The 20,379-nt window shown below is 49.3% G+C and overlaps 1 protein-coding gene across 6 annotated transcripts in view; it reads right to left on the bottom strand.

The window, feature by feature from the left end:
* The window catches only part of PIKFYVE (phosphoinositide kinase, FYVE-type zinc finger containing), a 1,728,392-nt gene that overhangs the window by 419,264 nt on the left and 1,288,749 nt on the right, over window positions 1-20,379 (bottom strand). For all 6 annotated transcript variants that reach the window (XM_069615606.1, XM_069615608.1, XM_069615605.1 and 3 more), the window contains one exon: window positions 14,536-14,631. In XM_069615606.1, coding sequence (XP_069471707.1) covers window positions 14,536-14,631 — 96 coding nt within the window. The remainder of the gene's footprint in view (window positions 1-14,535; window positions 14,632-20,379) is intronic.

Below are 20,379 nucleotides of genomic sequence, written 5' to 3'. Positions count from 1 at the left end.
GGTTGTAAAAAAAAATTAGGTGTCATCCGAAGATATCTGATAAAGTTTCTAGACTGGAAATACAGACAGAATTTTTTGATAATGCGTCCGAATATCGCTCACACCTGGGAGGTTTTGTCTAAAAGGGGAGAGGGTGCTTGGAGCACTGCGCTGTGCAGAGTCTGTACATTTCCGGCGAATCAATCATTGCAACATCTTTTGATGGAGTGTGAAGGCACCTGGGTAGCAAGGTTGCTGCTTTTTGCCCCGTTTGGAGTGAATAAAGACAGATACTTGCCTGACATGTTCTGGGACAGAGCGATATCTGGGAATGACAGTGCTTTGACAATCGGAATGTTCCAGGTCTTAGAAGGAATTAATATTGTGTTCTGATCCATTGTAATTGTTTTTCTCCTTTCCGTGAATGCCACAAGTCCTTCTTAGTTTCCCAATTTTCATCGTATATGCCTCGTGAATTCATTTTTTTTTTTTCGTTCTTCCTCCTGTATGAGTTCTTTTGGGCAGCTTGCATTTATTTTATTTTTACCCATTTAATATCTTTTATTGTTTTAATTGTTTCAACTGTTGGAAATTCATCTATGGCTGACTCAGAATAATTGTGCCAAAGATTGTTAATTACTGTAAGTTTTATAACTAATAACAATTTTTTTCTTCTATTTTGTATGTATCATTTGAATTGCGTTTTGTAAAGGTTTGAAACCAAATACAAAAAAAAAGACTACAGTTTTAAAGTTAAACAGTTTTTTCTTTTACTGAGGAATCCCAGCCTGACCTTGGGGTATATTCATGAGCATGTAAATCCATGCCAGACCCCATGCAGGAGAATAAGAAGGCTCTGGTTATTTGCTCCAACGGGTGCAGGCCCTACAGCTGAGATCGGGGGAGAGAAGAATAAGGAATAAAAAGCCCCATGTTCTGTGAAAGGGTGTGGTAGTTTGGAGAAGGAAGCCTGTTGGAAAGCATTACAGTGATAGGAGATAAAAAGGTGGAGGAGAAAGTGGGGATAAGGGAAAAAGGAGGTGGTTGAGGAGAAGAAGGTAAAACATATTAAAGAGGGGTTTGGTAAACTAAAGCAGACGTTAGGGGAAACGGAGTAAGAGATAAAACAGATGAAGCAGGAGGATGGTAAACTGAAGATGTCTGAAGACACAGAGGAGGAAGTTTGCCATCTATAGGAGGAGGAGATCGGCAAAACATAAAAGGATGGAGGAAAAATCGAAGGAAGAACATTAGTGGTGGAGCAGATATAACACAGCAGAGGAAGAATCCAGATACCTGTTAGCTAGTCAGATTAGAAAGGCACAAGGAGGCCACATTCGCCGAAGGCAGGCACTAGTGACGCAAGTAGAGATATGCTTGTGGCGTGGTCGTGAGGAGTGCAATCAAAGGAGGTGTAGAAGGGGCTGGAGAGGGGGATAAGATAGCAACCGAGGTAGGGAAGGGAACAGCCCTCAGCGGAACATAACTGGGAAGAAAATAGTGGGAGAACTGTAAGGAACTCATGGGGGCAACAGTAAAGACAGACACAAGTGATCACAGTTAAAGGGTGTTTATTAAACTGTATTCATGGGTGAGAAAAATGTCTAATCTAAACCTAAAGCTAAGATGGGAGCAAGCTACGACCATCAAAAAATAATAAGGCAGTCCTAGTAGCGTCTTGTGAAATAAAAAGGCCCTATACTAAAAAAAAATATTCCCAGTCCTTACCACTAAGTTACAAAAAAAGTGTGGGATAATGTTCACCAGAAAAGAAAGAAGTGTTCACAAAATGATAAGTCAGGATGGTATGGCCAGGTCACCCTTCCCCACATTTCAAGCATGGGACAAGGTGGAACTCCTGAGCACAGCACACTCTTGAGGCATGAGGCACACAATTCCAGTTCAACAATATCAGAACCTTCAGGGGCTAAGTCTCTTTCCTCAAAGTCTCTTGCCTTAGAAGGCCTGCTGGTTCAAAACAACAAACAACCAAACAAAAGGTTCCTTCATTGGTCTTGTACCTGGGTGATTGCTCTACGCCTCTAGGATCTCCCTCAGTCACGCTCAGATCCTCATTGCAAAGTGGGCCTCCCTCTATGTAGTTTAATACGGCCTTTCAAATCCCGCTCGTAATACTCAGGAGCCTCAATGTCTTTAAAAACAAACACTGTGGACATCCCTCAGCCGTTTTCACGTTTGCCAAATATATAGTTCACTCTGCTTTATCTCAATGCAGGATTTACTTTCAGTAGCTTTCCCCTTGGCATCCCTACGTTGGGTTTGCGTAGCCATCTTTCACACAGTTCATGATTTTCTAACGCAGTTCATAATTTGCTCAAATTCGTCAGAAAGCGTGGGTTCCCTTCTCCTGGCTTTCTTTCGGCATCCCTCTGTTGGATTCACACTTTGTAACGCTCACCTGGTTCCCCCGGAGGCGCAGGTCTTGATCTGGCGAGGATACTGTCTTCAGTGTTAGGCGCAGGGTTCGTTTTGCTCCCGGACTGGGCCCCCTTCCCACCGACAGTTTAAGCTGAAGAGTGAGATGTCTGCAAGGGTAAACCAAGGTATTAGTGTTTGGAAGGTTCGGAAAGTTCCTAGCCCCTCTCGCCCTTTCTTTCCCCATGGAACTGGGTTGATATTGCGCTTACCTTATATAGGTAAATGCCGGGCTCTCCATCCTGCGTCTTGTGCAGGGGCGCTGGATCCAGTTGCTTCACTGGATGCGAGCTCTGCCTCGTGATAGCAGAGGATTTGCTGGGAGCGAAGATGCCGTTAATGCACGAGCGTGCCTTGTAAGTATTAAAGTTCCTTTTGCATTGTTCTCTTCTCTTTCAAAAGTCTTAAGTCTGTAAGGAACAAGTTACTTACCTGTAACTGTTGTTCTCCAGCATGGGTCTGGCATGGATTCACATGCTCATGAATATTCCCCGTCGCCAGGCTGGGAATCCTCGGTAAAGAAAAAACCAGTATCAGTTTCGTTTCTGATCTGTCTTTCGTAGTAATAACCAATCACTGGTCTCTGCGTCATACTGACCACAGCCAATGACTGCCCTCTACCTAAGCACCGCCTCTGGCAGCCATCTTCAGATTTGGAAGCACGTGAAGTGGCAGTATGACCAAGTGAAGAGCCGCAGAGGGGTAGGCGGGAGGGTTCGCATGTGAATCCATGCCAGACCCATGCTGGAGAACAACAGTTACAGGTAAGTAACTTGTTCCTTCTCCAGCATGGGGTCTGGCATGGATTCACATGCTCATGAATAAAGAATACATAGCAGTACACACATGCACAACCACGGGAGGTGGCAAAGGCTCAACATTAAGCATCACATCAACTCAACATTAAGCATCTTACCTCCTCACCAGGCTCACCTCAGGCGAACAGGTTGCGCAGCACTGCTTGGCCGACCCTGGACTCCTCCCTGGAATCCCGGTCGACGCAGTAGAATTTCGTGAAGGTGTGCGTCGACCTCCACGTAGCAGCCCTGCATATGTCCAGCAGGGGCACACCAGATAGGAACGCCGTGGTAGCTGCGATCGCTCTGGTGGAATGGGCTCTCGGACGGCCAGGCAGCGGTCGGTTTGCCAACCGGTGACAGCACATGATACAGCCGGAGAGCCATCTGGAGATGGAAGCCTTCGAGAGAGCCTTCCCCTGATTGACAGGTCCAAAGTTCACAAAGAGTTGTGACGTCTTCCGAAAACCCTTCGTGCGGTCCACGTAGAACTTCAGCGCTCTAGCTACATCCAGCGAGTGCGAAGTCCTCTCAGCCGGCGACGAAGGCGACGGGAAGAACACAGGTAACACCAAGGGTTCGTTGAGATGGAAGTCCGACGGTACCTTGGGCATGAAGGAGGGGTGCGTCCTGAGCACTACCCTCGTGTCGTGGAAAGTCAAGTACGGGGCCTTGCAGGAAAGGGCCTGGATCTCTCCCACTCGTCGTGCGGAGGTGATGGCCACAAGAAAAGCTGTTTTCCACGATAGAAACTTCAACGGGGCCGAGTGCAGAGGCTCGAACGGAGGTCCCATGAGCTTGGTCAGCACCACGTTGAGCTCCCACGCCGGGGCCGGAGCCTTCACCGGCGGGAACGATCTGAACAGTCCCTTCATGAACTCTTTCACCAGACGATGAGACCACAAGGACGTCCGCCCCGTGGTTCTGGTGTATCGGGAGATCGCAGCAAGATGAATCTTGATGGACGCGTGTGCCAGACCAGCTTTGGCCAGCGTCAGCAGGTACGGCAGTACTTGGGGAGCCGTAATCCGTAGAGGGTTAATCTTCTGTGCGTGGCACCAGACAGAGAACCTCTTCCATTTGTGTCCGTAGCATTTAAGAGTCGAGGACGCCCTGGCCTTTGCAAGAACCTCTCTGCAATCGGCCGGTATGTCGTATCCTCCAAACTCTAGCGCTGCAGGAGCCAGGCCTGCAAGTTCAGCGACTTCGGGTCGTGGTGGAGGATGGCGCCTCCTTCCCTGGAGAGTAGATCCGCGTCCGCCGGCAGCTTGATCGGCGGGGACGCTGACAAGTCCAGCAAGTCCGGGAACCATATCTGCCTCGGCCACGCAGGTGCGACGAGGATCATCCTGCACCGTGACCTCTTGAGCTGGTTGACGAGCCGGATTAGCAGAGGCAAGGGAGGGAACGCGTAGAGGAACAGGCCCTCCCAGGGGAACGAGAAAGCATCGCCCATGCTCCTCGTCTGGGGAAACCTGCTGGCGAACCTCCGGCACTTGGTGTTCGTCGCCATCGCGAACAGGTCGATCTGGGGTGTGCCCCACCGTCGGAAGAGGCGATCCACCAGATCCTGCCGTAGTTCCCACTCGTGGCACGAGCGCAGCTCCCTGCTGAGTGAGTTGGCGATGGTGTTTTTTATCCCTGCCAGATGAAACGGCACCAGAAAAATCCCTTGGGCGACGGCCCAATGCCACAGGTCCTGCGCCTCCTTGGACAGCGCTGGGGACCTGGTTCCGCCCTGTTTCCTGATGTAAAACATGGTGGTGGTGTTGTCGGTGAAGATCCTCACCACCTTGCCCTTGAGGGACGGAAGGAAGGACCTGAGGGCCCAAAACACTGCACGGAGCTCCAGGACGTTGATATGCAGGGACTTCTCCGTCGGGAGCCAGAGTCCCCTTGCGTGCAGATTTTCGGTGTGCGCTCCCCACCCTTCCAGGGAGGCATCCGTGGTCACAGTCTCCTGGTGGGCTGGGGTCTGGAAGTCCATGCCCGCCGTCAGATGCGCGCGGGTGCCCCACCACCGTATCGCTCGTCGGAAACTCTCGTCGAGCTTGATCCTTTCCTCGAAGCTGCCCGTCGTCTGGATCCAGCGCGCATCCAGGAATTCTTGCAACGGGCGCATCCGGAGCCTGCACATGGGAATGAGGTAGATGCAGGAAGACATCATCCCGAGGAGGGACTTGATGGACCTCACTTTGGCCGCGTCGGCCACCAACATCCGTTGCACCTTGCCCAAGATGGTCCTGGTCCTCTCCTCCGACGGGGAGGCCAGAAGGGACACTGTCGAGCCTACCTCCCAGAAACAGTGCGACTTGCGCGGGCACCAGGTGGGATTTGGCGTAGTTCACGGAGAATCCCAGGTCCGTGAGGAGTTGGACAGTCCTTGCCGTGTGGACCACGGCGAGCTCCCTCGTCTTGGCGCGGATGAGCCAGTCGTCCAGATAGGGGTAGACGTGAATCCCCTCGCGGCGCAGCTGCGCCGCCACCGGTGCGAGGCACTTGGTGAATACCCTGGGTGCCGACCGTAGTCCGAAGGGAAGGGCTTTGAACTGGAAGTAGGCATCCTCCAAATCCAACGACGATAGGAAGTCTCCTTCCTCCAGCTGACCCAGGACGTGCTGGAGGGTGACCATCCGGAACTTCTGCGCCTTGATGAACTTGTTCAGACGTCGCAGGTCTAGGATGGGGCGCCATCCTCCCGTCTTCTTCTTCACGAGGAAGTATCTCGAGTAGACTCCGGAGCCCCGAAGCCTCTTTGGGACGAGTTCGATTGCGCCCTTTCTGAGCATCGCCTTTACCTCCAGGAGAAGTTGAGGGACGTGAAGTTCTTTCCTGGCCACGGGGGGGACGCGCGGGCACTTTCTTTGAAACTCGAGCGCGTGGCCCCGGGCCAGGGCGTCCAGCACCCAACGGTCGGTGGAGATGGACTCCCACACGCTGACGAAGCCCGCCAGCCGGCCTCCCACCGGGGTGCTTCGGTGGGGGCCCGACCCCACGGCCGGTTCAATCCTGCTTGGACGCGGCCTTGCCGCCTTGACCTCCTTGGCGACGACGGCGGGGTCCGCTAGACTTGCCTCGTCCTCTGTAGGCCTCTTGCGACGACGAGCGGGCCGCTTGACGGTAGGAAGCGAAACCGCCGCCGGAACCTTTGGAGGCGCCCTTGCCTCCGCCGCTCCGAAAGGGCGTCCGTCGTTGCTGCAGAACTCCAAGGGCCCGGGCCGTCTCAGTATCCGCCTTGATGGCCTGAAGGGAATCGTCCACTGTCTTCCCAAACAGGTTGTTCCCGTCGAAGGGCATGTCCAGGACTCTGGTCTGGACGTCCTGCCGGAAGTCCGTAGCTTTGAGCCATCCACGACGTCGAAGGCAAACGCCGTTGCCCAGCTGGCGGAACCCAGTGTCGGCGATGTCCGTCGCCACGGTGATGGCGTGGTCCGAGGCCACCTCACCTTCCTGCAGGATCTCCAGGGCCTCCGCCCTCTTGTCGTCCGGCAGAAAATCCAGCAGGGGAGCTATCTTGTACCAGAGCTCCCTGTCGTAGCGAGCCACGATAGCCAAGGCGTTGGCCGCTTTAATCATCGTCGTTGCCGACGAGATGACTCTACGTCCCATAGCATCCAATTTCTTTCCCTCGCCGTCCGGCGGGGAAGTCGATGTGGAGGCCGCACCCCCCCTGCGCTTTCTTCCTGGCTGCCGCGGAGACGACGGAATCCGGGGTAGGCTGCGCCCGGAGGCATAGGGGGGCCGTGTCCGGGACCCGGTACTTTTTCTCGTACCGGTCTCTTCTAGCTGGCGTCGTGGAAGGGTTCTTGAGAAGGGAAAGGCCCTCATCCCAAAAGTCGTCCAACAGAGGCACTGCGAGGACCGTCTTCCTCTTGGCCTCGCGCCGCTGATAAAGGAAGCCTTCCTTTTTCTTCTCCTCAGGGCAGAGTTGGAAAAGCTCGGAAGCCCTGGAGATCATGGAGTGGAAAGATCCGATCTCGTCGGGCGGAGAAGCCCTGGTGGGAGGCGACGACGGAATATCCTCGTCGTATGCCTCGTCGTCCGTACCCGTCGCTGCCGTGTCAGTCCCCGTATCATCCCCTCGGGTGGACGGGGAGGAGGGCTGGACGGGGCGCGACGGTTGAAAAGGAGGTGGTGGATGGATCCTTCTTTTCTTGGTAGGGGGAACACCAGAAGGTCCCGGTTCTGGATCCCCCGACGGGAGAGGTTCCTCCGTCGGTAACGGTAGCCTCGTCCTTATCTCGGAGCATAAGGACTGTATGGCCAACAAAATGGCCGCCGAGTTGTCTTGCGGCGCTGGCAGAGGGGAATCCGACGGGCGAGCAGGGGCCCCGTCGGTATCCTCGACGATGTCGTCGTCGTCACCTGCGTCGGGGTCCATTCCGACGGGCTGGCCTTCTTCCACGCCTAGGCCGTGGCTTAAGACCTCGATCAGCTCCTCTTCTGAGGTTGAGGCCGAATCTACGACGACGCCCTGCCCCCCCTTCTTCTTCCCCACGGAGGGTTTCACGGGGGTCCTATCGATGGCCACAAAAGAAGACTCCCTCCGAGGAGGCAGGGAGATTCTGGGCCCTGAGGTCGCCACCACTGGTGCAGCCTCCACAGGCTGAGCCAGGGCCGCCGCGACCATTTCAATAGAGGGCTTGGTCGGATGGATCAAGGCCTTCACCACCTTAGGTGCGCTCACCGCCTTATCCTTGAGGGAGGGGGCACTGCCACGCTCCTCCTCTGCCTTAGAGCTCGACCGGGGCCTCTCCAGGAGCTTCGCCGGGTGCTCGGCCTTCCTCTTACCCGACCCAGAGCGTTGGCTCGTGGTTGATGGTGCCGGGGAGGGTGCGCCCTGCCTGGCGCCCGTAGAGCCCGACCGTTCGGCGCTCCCGGTGCCAGCGGACTCGCGGTGCTTGGCCTTATGTTGGGCCCCCGTCGCCGGGGCGCCCTCAAAGGTCTTAGAAGACCGCTCGGATTTCTTCTTCTTCTCGCCAGACGGGCTCTTACCCTCCAGCCAGTTGGCGAGACGTTGATGGCGGTCCTTCATGGTCCGTTCCGACATGTTGCCGCAAAACGCACAGTCCTTCTCCACGTGCGTCTTGTCCTCATGAAGGCAGTAAAGGCAGAAAGAGTGTTCGTCCTCCTTAAAGACGTTCTGCAGCTGGCATCCAGGGCAGACCCTGAACAGCTTTCCGGGCGTCGAGCTTCCCTTCTCCTGGGCCATCTCCGAGACCGGGCCTGAGAAGCTTCTGGAGTCCTCCGAAGTGTAGCTCGACGAAATCTTCACCCTTGAGGGGCGCAGACGAATCCGACACGGGTCCCCATTGATCGGATGTAGGATCGGTGGAGCTTGAGGCTCTTTTGACCGAAAGAATCGAAGTTTTTGTGAAAAAAGCGCGAAAAATAGCACTAACGCTCGAGAGCAATAGCACGAGGATCCCAACACATGAACGTGCGGTAAAAATCTGAAGATGGCTGCCAGAGGCGGTGCTTAGGTAGAGGGCAGTCATTGGCTGTGGTCAGTATGACGCAGAGACCAGTGATTGGTTATTACTACGAAAGACAGATCAGAAACGAAACTGATACTGGTTTTTTCTTTACCGAGGATTCCCAGCCTGGCGACGGGGAATATTCATGAGCATGTGAATCCATGCCAGACCCCATGCTGGAGAAAGTCTATGTCTTTCCCTTTTCAGATGCTGTGACGATGAAGATTATCCTTCTAATGGCACGTAAGTAGAAAGACTGCACTAGCGCTGGAGAATGCTCCGTAATGTCTCTTTTGTCTTTGCAGGTGCTGAGGTGCAGCGCGAACAGATTGAAAGCGTCGGGTAAACAGTCTTGTAACTAAGCGTTACTAACCGATGTATCTTGCCTTGCAGGTGCCGGAATGCAGCGCGAGCTGAGTTGGAACGGGCGTAACACAGGTAAGCAGAACTTGTAGTTGAATATTACTGACCGATGTTCTCTCTCTTTGCAGATGTCGGATGCCGGAAGAGAAAGGCAGAAAAAGGCGCCTTGGATGCTGCCGGTGGATTAGGTAAGTAGATTTGCTGCCTTTACTTTAGCCTAACCTGTGCCTTTGTTTTGCAGGAGCTGCAGAAGACTGAAGAAGACTGAAGATTGGATTCCAGCAGGTTATTTCGTGTTCACAGGATCTGGAGCTGGAGGTTTCCTGGAGCTGACACGGTGAGCGTCCTGCTGCAGATGCAGAATAACGCGAAGCACGTGAAACCAATCGGGTGTGGTTTAAATAGCCTTCTGTAGTGCTTAGGCGTCTCCTTCCACGGCCCCACCCAGGTAAGAAAAGAGTTCCAGATTTCTAGAAGAGTTCCTGTGTTCTGCTTCCAGGGAGTGGCTCCTGCTCCACCCAGAAAGAAAAAGTAGTTCCAGGCAGAGAAGGATCAGGAGACCAGTTAGCTGGTAAGTAAGCAGCATGGTCTGCTACAGGTAGGTCCACCAAGCACTCTTATCTAATATGAGCCCGGCGCTTCCTGTGCCGGGACCAGTCACCATCATGAGCCTGGCGCCACTGGCGCCAGGACAAGGTCCAGAGGGTCCCTATAGGGACTTTGCTGGTTCCTGGGATCAGAGTCATGGGCCTGCTTCCAAGGTCGTGGGGCAAGTCCTGACCCCTTGGAAGAAGGGATCATGACACACTTGCCTTATTCCACAGTTCACAATCTTATCAGAAAGCGGGGTTCCCTTCCCCTAGCTTTCTATCGGCAATGGGTCGGAGACTTTCGATTGTACAAAGGATTTGACGTGACCCTTGTAGGACCACTCTGACATCTCACACCACCCTTTCCTAGGGCCTTCTGGTACTTGCAGTTTTCATACAAAATCAAAGGGGCAAGTGAAAATTCTTCGAATGAGCACTCCTACAGCACCTGACCACTCTGCAACTGGCCCTTGTCTGGGCTTTCTCAAAAGTTAAATTATACACATGTTCTTTGTTTTCAAGTTCTTGAGTTCATCTAATGTTGTCACTTGCAAACTTGGGCTCAACACACGTTTTTTTATCAGCATCTTCTTATTCACCGGCTGTGTTGAACCCGTTGGATTGTCTTGCCTCTAGAGTCAAGGGGGGTACCATGTAGCCTGCGTGCTTCCCTGTCTGTGTTATTAATGCGGGAGGCCCTAGTGCAACATTGAGATCTGTTGCTCTGCACGCCAGCTGTAACTCCCGGTCTTTGAATTTCCCTTTTCGGAGGCTTCGCAGGTCTGAGTTGAAAAGGGCAGGGGCAGTTGCCCCTTCGTCGTCCTTCCAGGTCTTGCCGCCTTTCTCCTCTGCTTGAACTGCCGGTCCGGTATAGCTGTATTCTCGTGCATTCGGTCTTGCTTGTAGTGTGCTTTTGTGCTCCGCCTTTTATCCGTGTGGGGAAGGTAAAGGGACGTCAGGTGTGCGTGGTTAATTGCCTGACTCTGCCTGACCCATGTTTTGGGACATGTCTGGTGTTAGTCCGTTGTTTGTTACAGTGTAAGAACCTGTTTGTGTCAGAAAAGAGGGGGGGTAGAGTTTTTAAATATCCTACAAGGTTGGATGGGAAAAGGGTGTCACAGGAAATGGGGTACAGCGTCTCGCCAGTCGGTGTCCCACCTCCACTCCCCAAAGATCCCCCATCCAGGTGATCCTCCCCCACTGATCCATACCCAGGAACTGGATCCAATAGCTATGGCCGTGTCCTGGCCACAGGGATGACAGACCCCCCCGCAGACTAGTAAGTGAGACACCTTTGGGTTTCTCACAGAGCCCTCGCTTCAGGTGACTCCTGCCAAAATGCTGGTATCTTATCAACAGCATGTTGAAGAGACAGGAGATCATGGAATGGCGTGAGAATCCTCCAAATGAGCAACTGACAATGGTGAAGATGAAGGGTGAGGGTAACCCACAAAACCGGGACTGGGACAAAGGGTTTGAAGACACTGTAGACCCTTTAGACCCACAATGAAGCTAGATGTTAAACTATACTGTGACAGACTTTATTTATTTATTTTATTTATTTATTGCATTTGGTTATACGCCCAAAACCCTGGGGTATCACGGCATACGTTTACAAGGATACTTGAAAAGCTTGCTAGTTACAGGAAGAAATAGGCAACTTCTTGGTTACATATTCAAAGTGCTTAAACATAGTTGCAGTAAATACAGATGTATTTTCTGAAACAAAACATAACTGTTCCAAAAATGCTGGCATGGTTGCCTGGTTACAGTAGCAGTAGATGGTGGTGATCGAAATGGGAGATGTTAGTGTTTGGAGAGGGGTGGAGTGTGTGTGCGTGGTGTTAGTAGTAAGGTTAGAATTTGTTGAACAGCCAGGTTTTTAATAGTTTCTTGAAATGAGGGTGGGAGAGCTCATTACAGATGTTGGGTGAAAGCGAGTTCCAAATTCTGGGGGCAGCTACTTTGAAACGGGAGTTCCCTGTTCTAGTGTTTTTGAATCTGGGGACCTGTAGGTGTACGTTGGCACTCGATCTGAGTGATGATGCTGCTGTTTTGAGTCCGAGGCATTGGTTGAGGTAGGTCGGTGCATTTGAGGGAACACATTTGTGAGTGATGGTAAGAGTTTTGTGAAGTATTCTTACTTGTATGGGAAGCCAATGTGCTGCTCTCCTATGCTCCGTAATGTGATCTCTTTTACTGATGCCCAGTGTTGCTCTTAAGGCCTTGTTTGGAAGGAGTTGCAATTTATTTAATTTATTTGGAGGTACCTAGTAATAGTATGTTACAGTAATCGATCTTGGATAGGATGAGTGCTCTTGCCAGTGTTAAACAGTTTTGGGATGTGAGGAAGGGTTGACTTAGACCAATAAGTTTGGCAGTACGACGTGGATGAGGAGAGTGAGTTTATGTGTTTACACATGGTGAGGCTAGAGTTGAGATAGACCCCTAAAGTTTTGACTTGGTTAGATATATTGATGTGTTACCATCTATGACAATGGATGGGTAGTCTGGATGTGACTTGTATAAGCGTGCAGAGGCACATACTATCAAGATCTCTGTTTTTTCTCCATTGAGCCAGAGGCTGTTGAATGCCATCCAGTTCTGAATGAGAGAGTACATTTTATTGATGCAAATGGTATCCTGTTCTAAGTTGCCTGTGATGGGGATGAGTATTTGTACGTCATCTGCGAAGTTGGTGTAGGTTACTCCCATGGCGTCTAAAGGCCATGGCATGAGCCTTGTGGGACGCCTAGTGGAACAGCTATGGGATCGGCTGCTTCATCACCAATAGCTACTCTGGAGGTGCGGTCTGAGAGAAATTATTTGATTCGTGATGTGGCATCTTTAGAGAAGGGGAAGTTAGTTGCTAGTGTCAGGCATAGTTTGTTGTGGTCTACTAAATCAAACGCTGCCAAACGGTCTAGCAAGAGTAGGATGCAGAGGTTTCCTGATTTTCTAATTTCATTCATTTGATTTTTCAGATCTAATAATGCTGTCTCTGTGCTATGCCTGGGGCAGAAGCCGGATTGCCTAGCACCTAGTAGGTGATTATTTTCTAAATGGGATTGAATTTGTGTATAAGCAATTTTGTCTATGATTTTGAGCAGGAAGGGGACTGTCCTGTTGGGTCTGTAGTTGGTGGGGTCTAATGTGGGGTTTTTAAGGTGTTACCCAAGCTTCTTTGAGATTAGCTGGGAGAGAGTTAGTATTGAATGAGGCGTTGATGAAATTAGTGATAGTAGGTGCTAGTATGGGGGCACATGCTTTAACTAGTTTAGCTGGAAAGCTGTTGCCTTTGCAATTAGATGGTTTGAGTGACGCTACGGTATTAAGTACCTGGGTGGGTGTTACTGCATTGAAGTGAAATTTGGGTATGGAGTCTGCCGTATCTGTCACTGGCTTTGGGGTGAAATCACTGGTGTGTGCTAGCAATTTTCTTTGCAGCGTGATTTTATTTTGGAGTGTGTTCATTTTGGAGGCTAGTGCATCCTGAATGGTGGTGCACCGTGCTTTACTTGCTGACGACGATGTGGGATAGGCGTTTCTAATTCTTTGATGATAGAGAACAATTGTTTACTGTTAGAAGCGGCATTGGAGATGAAGAGGTTCAATGAGTTGGCTTTGTGTGTAATTACAGCGAGTTTATAGGTTTTTGAAATATTGTGGAGTTCGTTTTTGGTTTCATCAGAGGGCTTTTTTCTGAGATGTTCTAAGGCTCTTTTTCTCCTTCTAAGTTCAATGAGTTCATCATTGAACCAAGTGTTACTGCGTTTGAGTCCTGCCAGTTTTGATATATGTTGGGCTACTTCATCAATAGCTAGGCTCAGGCAGTTATGGTAGTGTGAAGAAATATTATCAGGGGTAATAGGTTGAGCATTAAGTAATTTGATCAGAATGGGGGTTAGGGTTTCTGGGGTGAGGTTCCATGAGTCTCTAGTCAGGATAGGAATGGGAGGGGCTGATGGCGAAATTGGATCGTTGGTCATGGTTATGTTGAACCGAATGAATGAGTGGTCTGTCCAGGATAACTCTAAAATGCCTTCAAGAGTGATGGTGGTGTTGACTGTTAGGATCCAGTCTAGGATTCTTCCTTTAGAGTGTGTCGGGCGTTGACTATTTGGGTGAATTGCATTTCTAATAGAGCATTGTGTAAAGCAGTGGCTTTGTGGTCTGTTGCATCATTAAAGCCCAGGTTGATGTCTCCTAAAATAACGTATTTCCTTTTAGGCTTGAGGAATGAAGTTATTAGTAACGGGAGGTCAATGCCTGGGTGATTTACTGCGCTAGGGGCTCTGTACACTATTAGGAAGTTGATTGTAGTATTTGAGTCAGTAGTTAGTTTGAGTGAAAGGAGTCTGTACCCTGTTAGGGACTCCAGTTTGCATTCTCTGAATCCTAGGGTGGTTTTAACAATAATGGCTGCACCTCCTCCAGTGGTCGCTTGTTTGTCAGCCCTGAGGATGGTGAAGTCAGGTGGGATCCGGAATTGAGTAAGGTTCCGGAAGCTGGGTGGAGCCATGTTTCAGTCATTATTATGAAATCTAGTTGATGTTCTAGGATGAGGTCGTGCACATCTCTAGCATGGTCACCTAGAATGGCTTTGGAGGTGCTTTGGCTGGTGGTGGTGACAGGTGTGCTCTGATATTTTACTTTGGGTGTTTCTTTACTTTCTATGAGAAATAATAAAGGAATATTGTGATATGATTTCCAGTGTGCAGCCCGTTTGCACTTCACATTCTGCTATATCATAGGAAGCAATAATTTATTTTTCATAGGTCCACTCAAAATCTAAATTTTAATCAGGCAAGATCTCTAAAATGAGTTATTGTTGCTGCATCAAAACACTTCCAATTATTTTAAAAAAAGAAGGAAAAATCAAAACAGTAGTACCTCAGTGCAAAGGCTATGATGGAGCTTGGTTCCTTCTCGCACACGGCAATGGGCACACGTTCATGTTCATACATCAGGTAGTGCTTGTCTGGGTCACTAAATAGAAAATGATAATAGCAATGACAAACTCAAATGCTTCAATGACTTCAAAAGTACAAGATGGCCGCACCAAAATGATAACTTAATACAAAGGTGCCAAGCAGTGCTTCACTGACAGCCTAAACAGAAAGGCAACAGCACATTTTATAACTTTACATTATTTCCATAGAATATAAATACTTTTTCAGAATTATAAAGTTTTCATTGAGCACGACCGAATCCTTAAGCAGCATTCTCCATCAAATAGGATTGCACTTCACCAATTAAGTAAATAAGAAAAAAAATCCCAAAAAGAAAAGAGTAAATATCACATATAGAGATCAAGCCTTTGGTACCAAAGGAGCCTTATTGGGCACTCCCCGATAAGGCTCCTTTGGTACCAAAGGCTTGATCTCTGTCAAAAGTACGTAACTTTATCTCATGCCTATGTTTTGTTTTGCTTTGTCTTGTCTTGCTTTGTATTGGCTATTGGGTTCTGACAAACTGAATGTATAAACCAATAAAATAAATTAAAAAAAAAATATCACATATAGTCTAAATACTGTGAAAAGAACAACCTTCATCGGCCCAAAAACATAATAAAAATGGAACACAAGACATGTTCCCTATCAATTTTCTACTTTCGAGGCAAAGCTGAGTTTTGTTCATGTATACAACACTCTCCACAACTGTTTTTATGTTTGAGAGATAGCTATGGCAGCAAGCTGAAGTGCCTTGATAGATGGTGAAGCACCAATAATGAGATGTATTCAAAATATGTAAATATACACATTTACAAGTGTGCTTTGAACTAATACAGCAATAGAATATGCTCGTCGGTCAGCAATCTATTTAAAGGGGCTGTGTCAGATTGCCTTCTGCTATTGAGTGCAATCCTGAGCCGTTTTGATTTTGGGAAATGCAAAATTATTGTGGCTGTCCCTCTCAGAATGTAAGCTCTGCTAAATAGTCCTCCCTTTACAATGCTCCATGCTGAAAAGTATAGTTCACGCATGTGTAGTTGGCAGATTAACACCTGCAATGTGATCTGGTAAATGGCAGCTACAGAGTGACATGTGCCTTCCAATAAAAACCTTCTGGAACCAAATTAATTCCAACATACACTGGCTGACTTTAAAAGTACTGGCCCCCATCTTCATAATTCCTTTAACTGCATAATCTCATGTGTCCGGTGGCAGAGCTGTGGCTAAAGATAAAAATAAAGCGGCTTTGAAGTTTGATATACTGGCAGGTGAGGAAGTAGTGTTAAAACTGCCAACACCCTATCTCTGGTCATTTATTATTTCTACTTGTTTTTCAATGGGCCTAAAGCTGAAAAGTCATTTGTGTATTGTGCCTTGCTTAGAAGTTTAACCCACAAGATATGGTGGGCCTTGCCCAGGATGCTCTTTGTTCTCTGCTGGGAAACTTTGACATCTCTCCCAAGAGACTGGGACATACTTTCTCTGGGGGGTGGGGGAGCAGGGTGGGAGCTTTGAGCTTCAATATGGGGAAATCACACAAGGGAGTTATTTACTGGAGTCCTTTTGATCAGAGGCAGTCAGAAGGTAGGTGGAAGGGCAGTGTAGCTGGAGAAGAACTCCCCACTGTGGAAGAGGCCAGCCATCCTGGTTTTGCCAGGCCCCCACTTCCTTCCTGTGGCTCCTCATTTCTTGCAGACAAGGCATTCTGGGAGCTAAGATCAGAAGAAATAACCCTTGCCAAAATAAAGCAAGGTTTGGCCCCTTACAAAGGTCTATACAAGGGGCTGAGAACACCCCATAACTGAATAATGTTTCAGACATCTTTAAGGAATCATCTCTTTGCATCATCTTGAAGAATTATCTTGAAAACACTTGAAGAGGATTTCCCTGGTACCTTGCTGGGGTAAAGACTGCCTAAAGTCCCACTCAATTATTAAAGACCAGGAGTTCCAAGGAGAGTGCAGACTCTTCCCATAATCTCTTTTGGGGAACATTTGAAGTGACCTGTTGGAGAAAAAGACCTGCCTGCTGCTAGACACTGGTACCTAGGAGTCTGCCTGCCGAAGTGGTATCCCTGCAAGTGTTCCTAGCTACCTTCCAAGCTGGGAAGGGCAGAATAGGGACCCAGTTTAGGTACCCAAGGATCCAAAGAAGCTGCATTCGGCTCTTTCAGTAATTTCAAACTGCTTCAACCTTCTGCAAGCACTAAAAACCAATTTGAGCAAATGCAAAGACCGAATGGAGATGTCTCTGATAAAGTCATCTTCGAACTGCATTGAGCGCCTTCAAGCTGCATCAAACCAAACATTGCCTGCCTGTCACAAGCTCCTTCAAACCACAAGCCGTTGGTTAATGCTGAACCTCACCACACCCGTTGATCCAGCCAAGCAAGCTTGCAGCTGAAGCTGAATCTCTGCTTCCCTAGCATCAAGACCCTTTTGAGCCTTCAAGCTACGCCTCTTTGAACATCACCTGCCTGCCCAGAGCTTCTTCGAGCCACAAGCCATTGACACTTGTTGAATTATGCCATGTTGTTCCAACTCGTTGAGGCAGCTTAAGCCTGACTTGAAGCACTTGAAATCCGGCATAACTGTCAAGATCCTCAAAGAAGATAATAAAGTATAAAACTGGGGTTCTGCCCCGCCCCGTCCTAGTTCTATGGGCCAGATTGACATGTAGGTCCCACTTTAATGCCTTAAAGACATATTCTTGAACTTGTTTGACAAGTCCATTTACCTGAAAATCCCAGTTCTTCAATGCCCAGAGGGCCCGTTTTCCCCCAAAGCCTGCATCCTATGTTTGTCTATTCTTTTAGTTTAGTGAAAGTCTTATTTTTATAGAACTTTGATTAAACATTTATTTTACTGTAGCAGGTCAGAAGAAGGAGTCGGACACATTGTGGACACGTTAACGGTCTTTAATTAAATGATAAAGAAAAGGCCTATCTATCCCTATGGCTCTGGGGTTTCCCCTGCCTGACTAAAGAATCTTGAGGTGCTTGTTTGTTGTCAGGAAGTCCAAAATAAATGTCCTGATTTCAAACCTAACTATCTGACCCTACCACTAATATAAATAACTAAAGTAGGCCAAAATAATGTCTCCTGTCATTTCCCCTTATGCCTTCTTTCTTTCTTTCTTTCTTGTGGATTTTGCTCAGTGTTTTTATCATGTTTCCTTCAATCCTTAATGTACAAATGTCTCTGGGTAGAAATATATTTCTTATGTTGCTCTTCTCAGAGACCCTCTTAAGTTTCCTTCAGAAGCTCTTGTAGCTCCTTGCGATTGTTCATGGGTCTTATATTCTCTGTGCCGCTTATTTAAAATGCTTCTCTCCGATATATTCTCTCACACTCCTTCCGGTAAGTATATGTCTCTCACTTTCTTGAGACTAAATCTTTCTTAGGTTTTGGTCTCCTTTTACATAAATTCGTAGTTCGCTTCCTGGTTCTTCCTATTGGGTTATTGCTCCCTTTATTAGGTTGACTCAACAGTCTTAATTTCAAAAACCTGGGAAACTATATCAGAGTGTTTTATGCACTCTTTAAATCCGAGTTCTACTGATCCTCTCAGTCTTTCCAAGGCTTCTCTTTTCCACTTTCCCTTTTTGTTCCCAACCAGCCCTTTTCATTACGTACTTTACGATTTCTTCATATCTCGATTTATGCTGGTTTATTAGGGAAATGTCGCCTTCCTGGCTTTCATAGGTTGAAGTTCTTACATCTGGCTGCTCTGGTAGCCTCCCTCTCTTACCATTCACCCCAGTACCTGTGTTTCCCCAGGGTATCCTTGCAGTCTTCGGCACTCGCTCGGGTAATCGGGTTTCCTTTCTAGGTAGGACTGTGCTCCCTGCTTCTACAACAGTGTCCCCTTTGTCTTCATTCAAGGTTCTCCGCCATCTCGGGATGGCTTTCTGCAGCTTTCCAACTGCTGCGGCTTCCTCTAGATCCGCTCCTGAAGGAGTGCTTACGTCAAGGGTCTTCTCCTGCGCACCCTATTCTCTCTCTACTTGGCACCCACTCATCTTAGTTAAATACAAGTCTTTTCTTAAAGAGATACTCTCTTTACCTTTGTTTGATGCACCATTGCCTGAAGCATAGAAGGATGACAGTATTCTTCAAGGAAGGCAGTCTCATATATGCAGATATGGTGGTTGGTCTATGGAGTTACCTGTAGGAACAGGAGCCCCTGTGCCCTAAATTATAAGTTACTCACCGTAGTGACTAACGTAGTCGTTAGTCCCCTTTCCTCCATACTGCATGGGCGTCCCTCGCGAGGGACGGGAGATGGAACCTTTTTCACCAGAAAAAACCTTCCCCTTTAAATTTAGAGGCGTGCAGAGGTGCAGCCCTGGGAGCATGCGCTGCCCTGACTCTGCCCTCCGACGCCACACCTCAGTCCCCACTGACGCGTCGACAATAGAATTAACATTGCCTAATGAACCCAGTTTTATTAGGGGGGAGGCTGGTGGGACGTATGGAGGAAAGGGGACTACACTGAGTAACTTATTATTACTCTTACATCCCGTCCCCTTTCCTCCATACTGCATGGGTGATTACAACTGAATGTAGCCCCAGAGTGGAGAGGAGACCCTCCTTAAGCAAACAGGTCCCTAAGAACCGCCTGTCCAAAAGCTGTGTCTGATCTAGAGCGGGTATCCAAACAGTAGTGCTTGCCGAACGCCGAAGGGGTGGCCCATGTGGCCGCCCTGCTTAGGACTAGCCAGGGGACATGCCTCTGGAAAGCAATGGCAGTTGCCTTGGCTCTGACCGCGTGGGCATGCATGTTGGCCGGCGGTGGCTTATGCTGTCCCTCGTAGGCTTCTTTGATGGCCGAGACCATCCACCGGACTATGGAGGCCTTGGATGCCTGATACCCCGGTCTTGAACCTCCAAAGGTGAACAATAGAGTGTCTGACTTGCGGAAGCTCTTCATCATGTCCAAGTAGAATTTCAGTGCACGCCTGACATCAAGGCAGTGCAGAACTCTGTGCCTCGTCTTTGGTCTCAGCAAAAAACGTGGGCAGCACAATTTCCTCATTCAGACAGAATGCGGAAGGCACCTTAGGAAGGAACGTTGGGTGCGTCTGCAGGACTACCTTGTCCTTGTGAAACGTAGTGTATGGCTCAGAGGCGACCAGCGCTTGAATTTCGCTGATTCTGCTAGCCGAGGTGAGGCCGACTAGCAAGGCCATCTTAATGGTGACCAGCCTGATGTTTGCGGGCACCATTGGTTCGAATGGTTTGTGCCCCAGGGCACCCAAGACTATTTTGAGGTCCCACACAGCGTGTGGCTTCTTAATGGGTGGGTAGAGCCTGGCGAGACCCGTCAAATGTTTGACAATCGGGTTGGAAGAGGGAAAGCTCTCCTTCTCCGAGTTTCTGTAAGCTCCAATGGCTGCCAGGTAAGTGCGGCAATTGTCCACCTGCACGCCTGAATGGGCGAGATGCGCCGAAAAAGAACACGTCGTCCAGGGAACATGCCAGAGGGTTAATGCCCTTAGAGTCTGCCCAGTGGCAGAACCTGGTCCACTTGCTCTTATACTGGGCCCTGGTGGATTTGCTCCTGGCGCCCTGTATGATCTCTAGATTAGCTTTAGAGAGGCTGAGATGTCCTAGCGGGACCACGCTGTGAGGGTTCATTTCTCTGGTGCTGGGTGGATGACCCTGCCCCCCCTGCTGTGTCAGAAGATGTGCTGGGCTCGTGGGCGGGCGAATGGGCAGCCTCTCCGAGAGGCTGAGCAGCTCCGAGAACTATGGCCTGGCTGGCCACTATGGAGCTATTA

Source organism: Ambystoma mexicanum, chromosome 9 (genome assembly GCF_040938575.1).
Source record: "Ambystoma mexicanum isolate Mex_15411 chromosome 9, UKY_AmexF1_1, whole genome shotgun sequence".
In the NCBI taxonomy this organism is placed as follows: domain Eukaryota; kingdom Metazoa; phylum Chordata; class Amphibia; order Caudata; family Ambystomatidae; genus Ambystoma; species Ambystoma mexicanum.
This window is presented reverse-complemented; position numbering and strand designations above follow the sequence as displayed.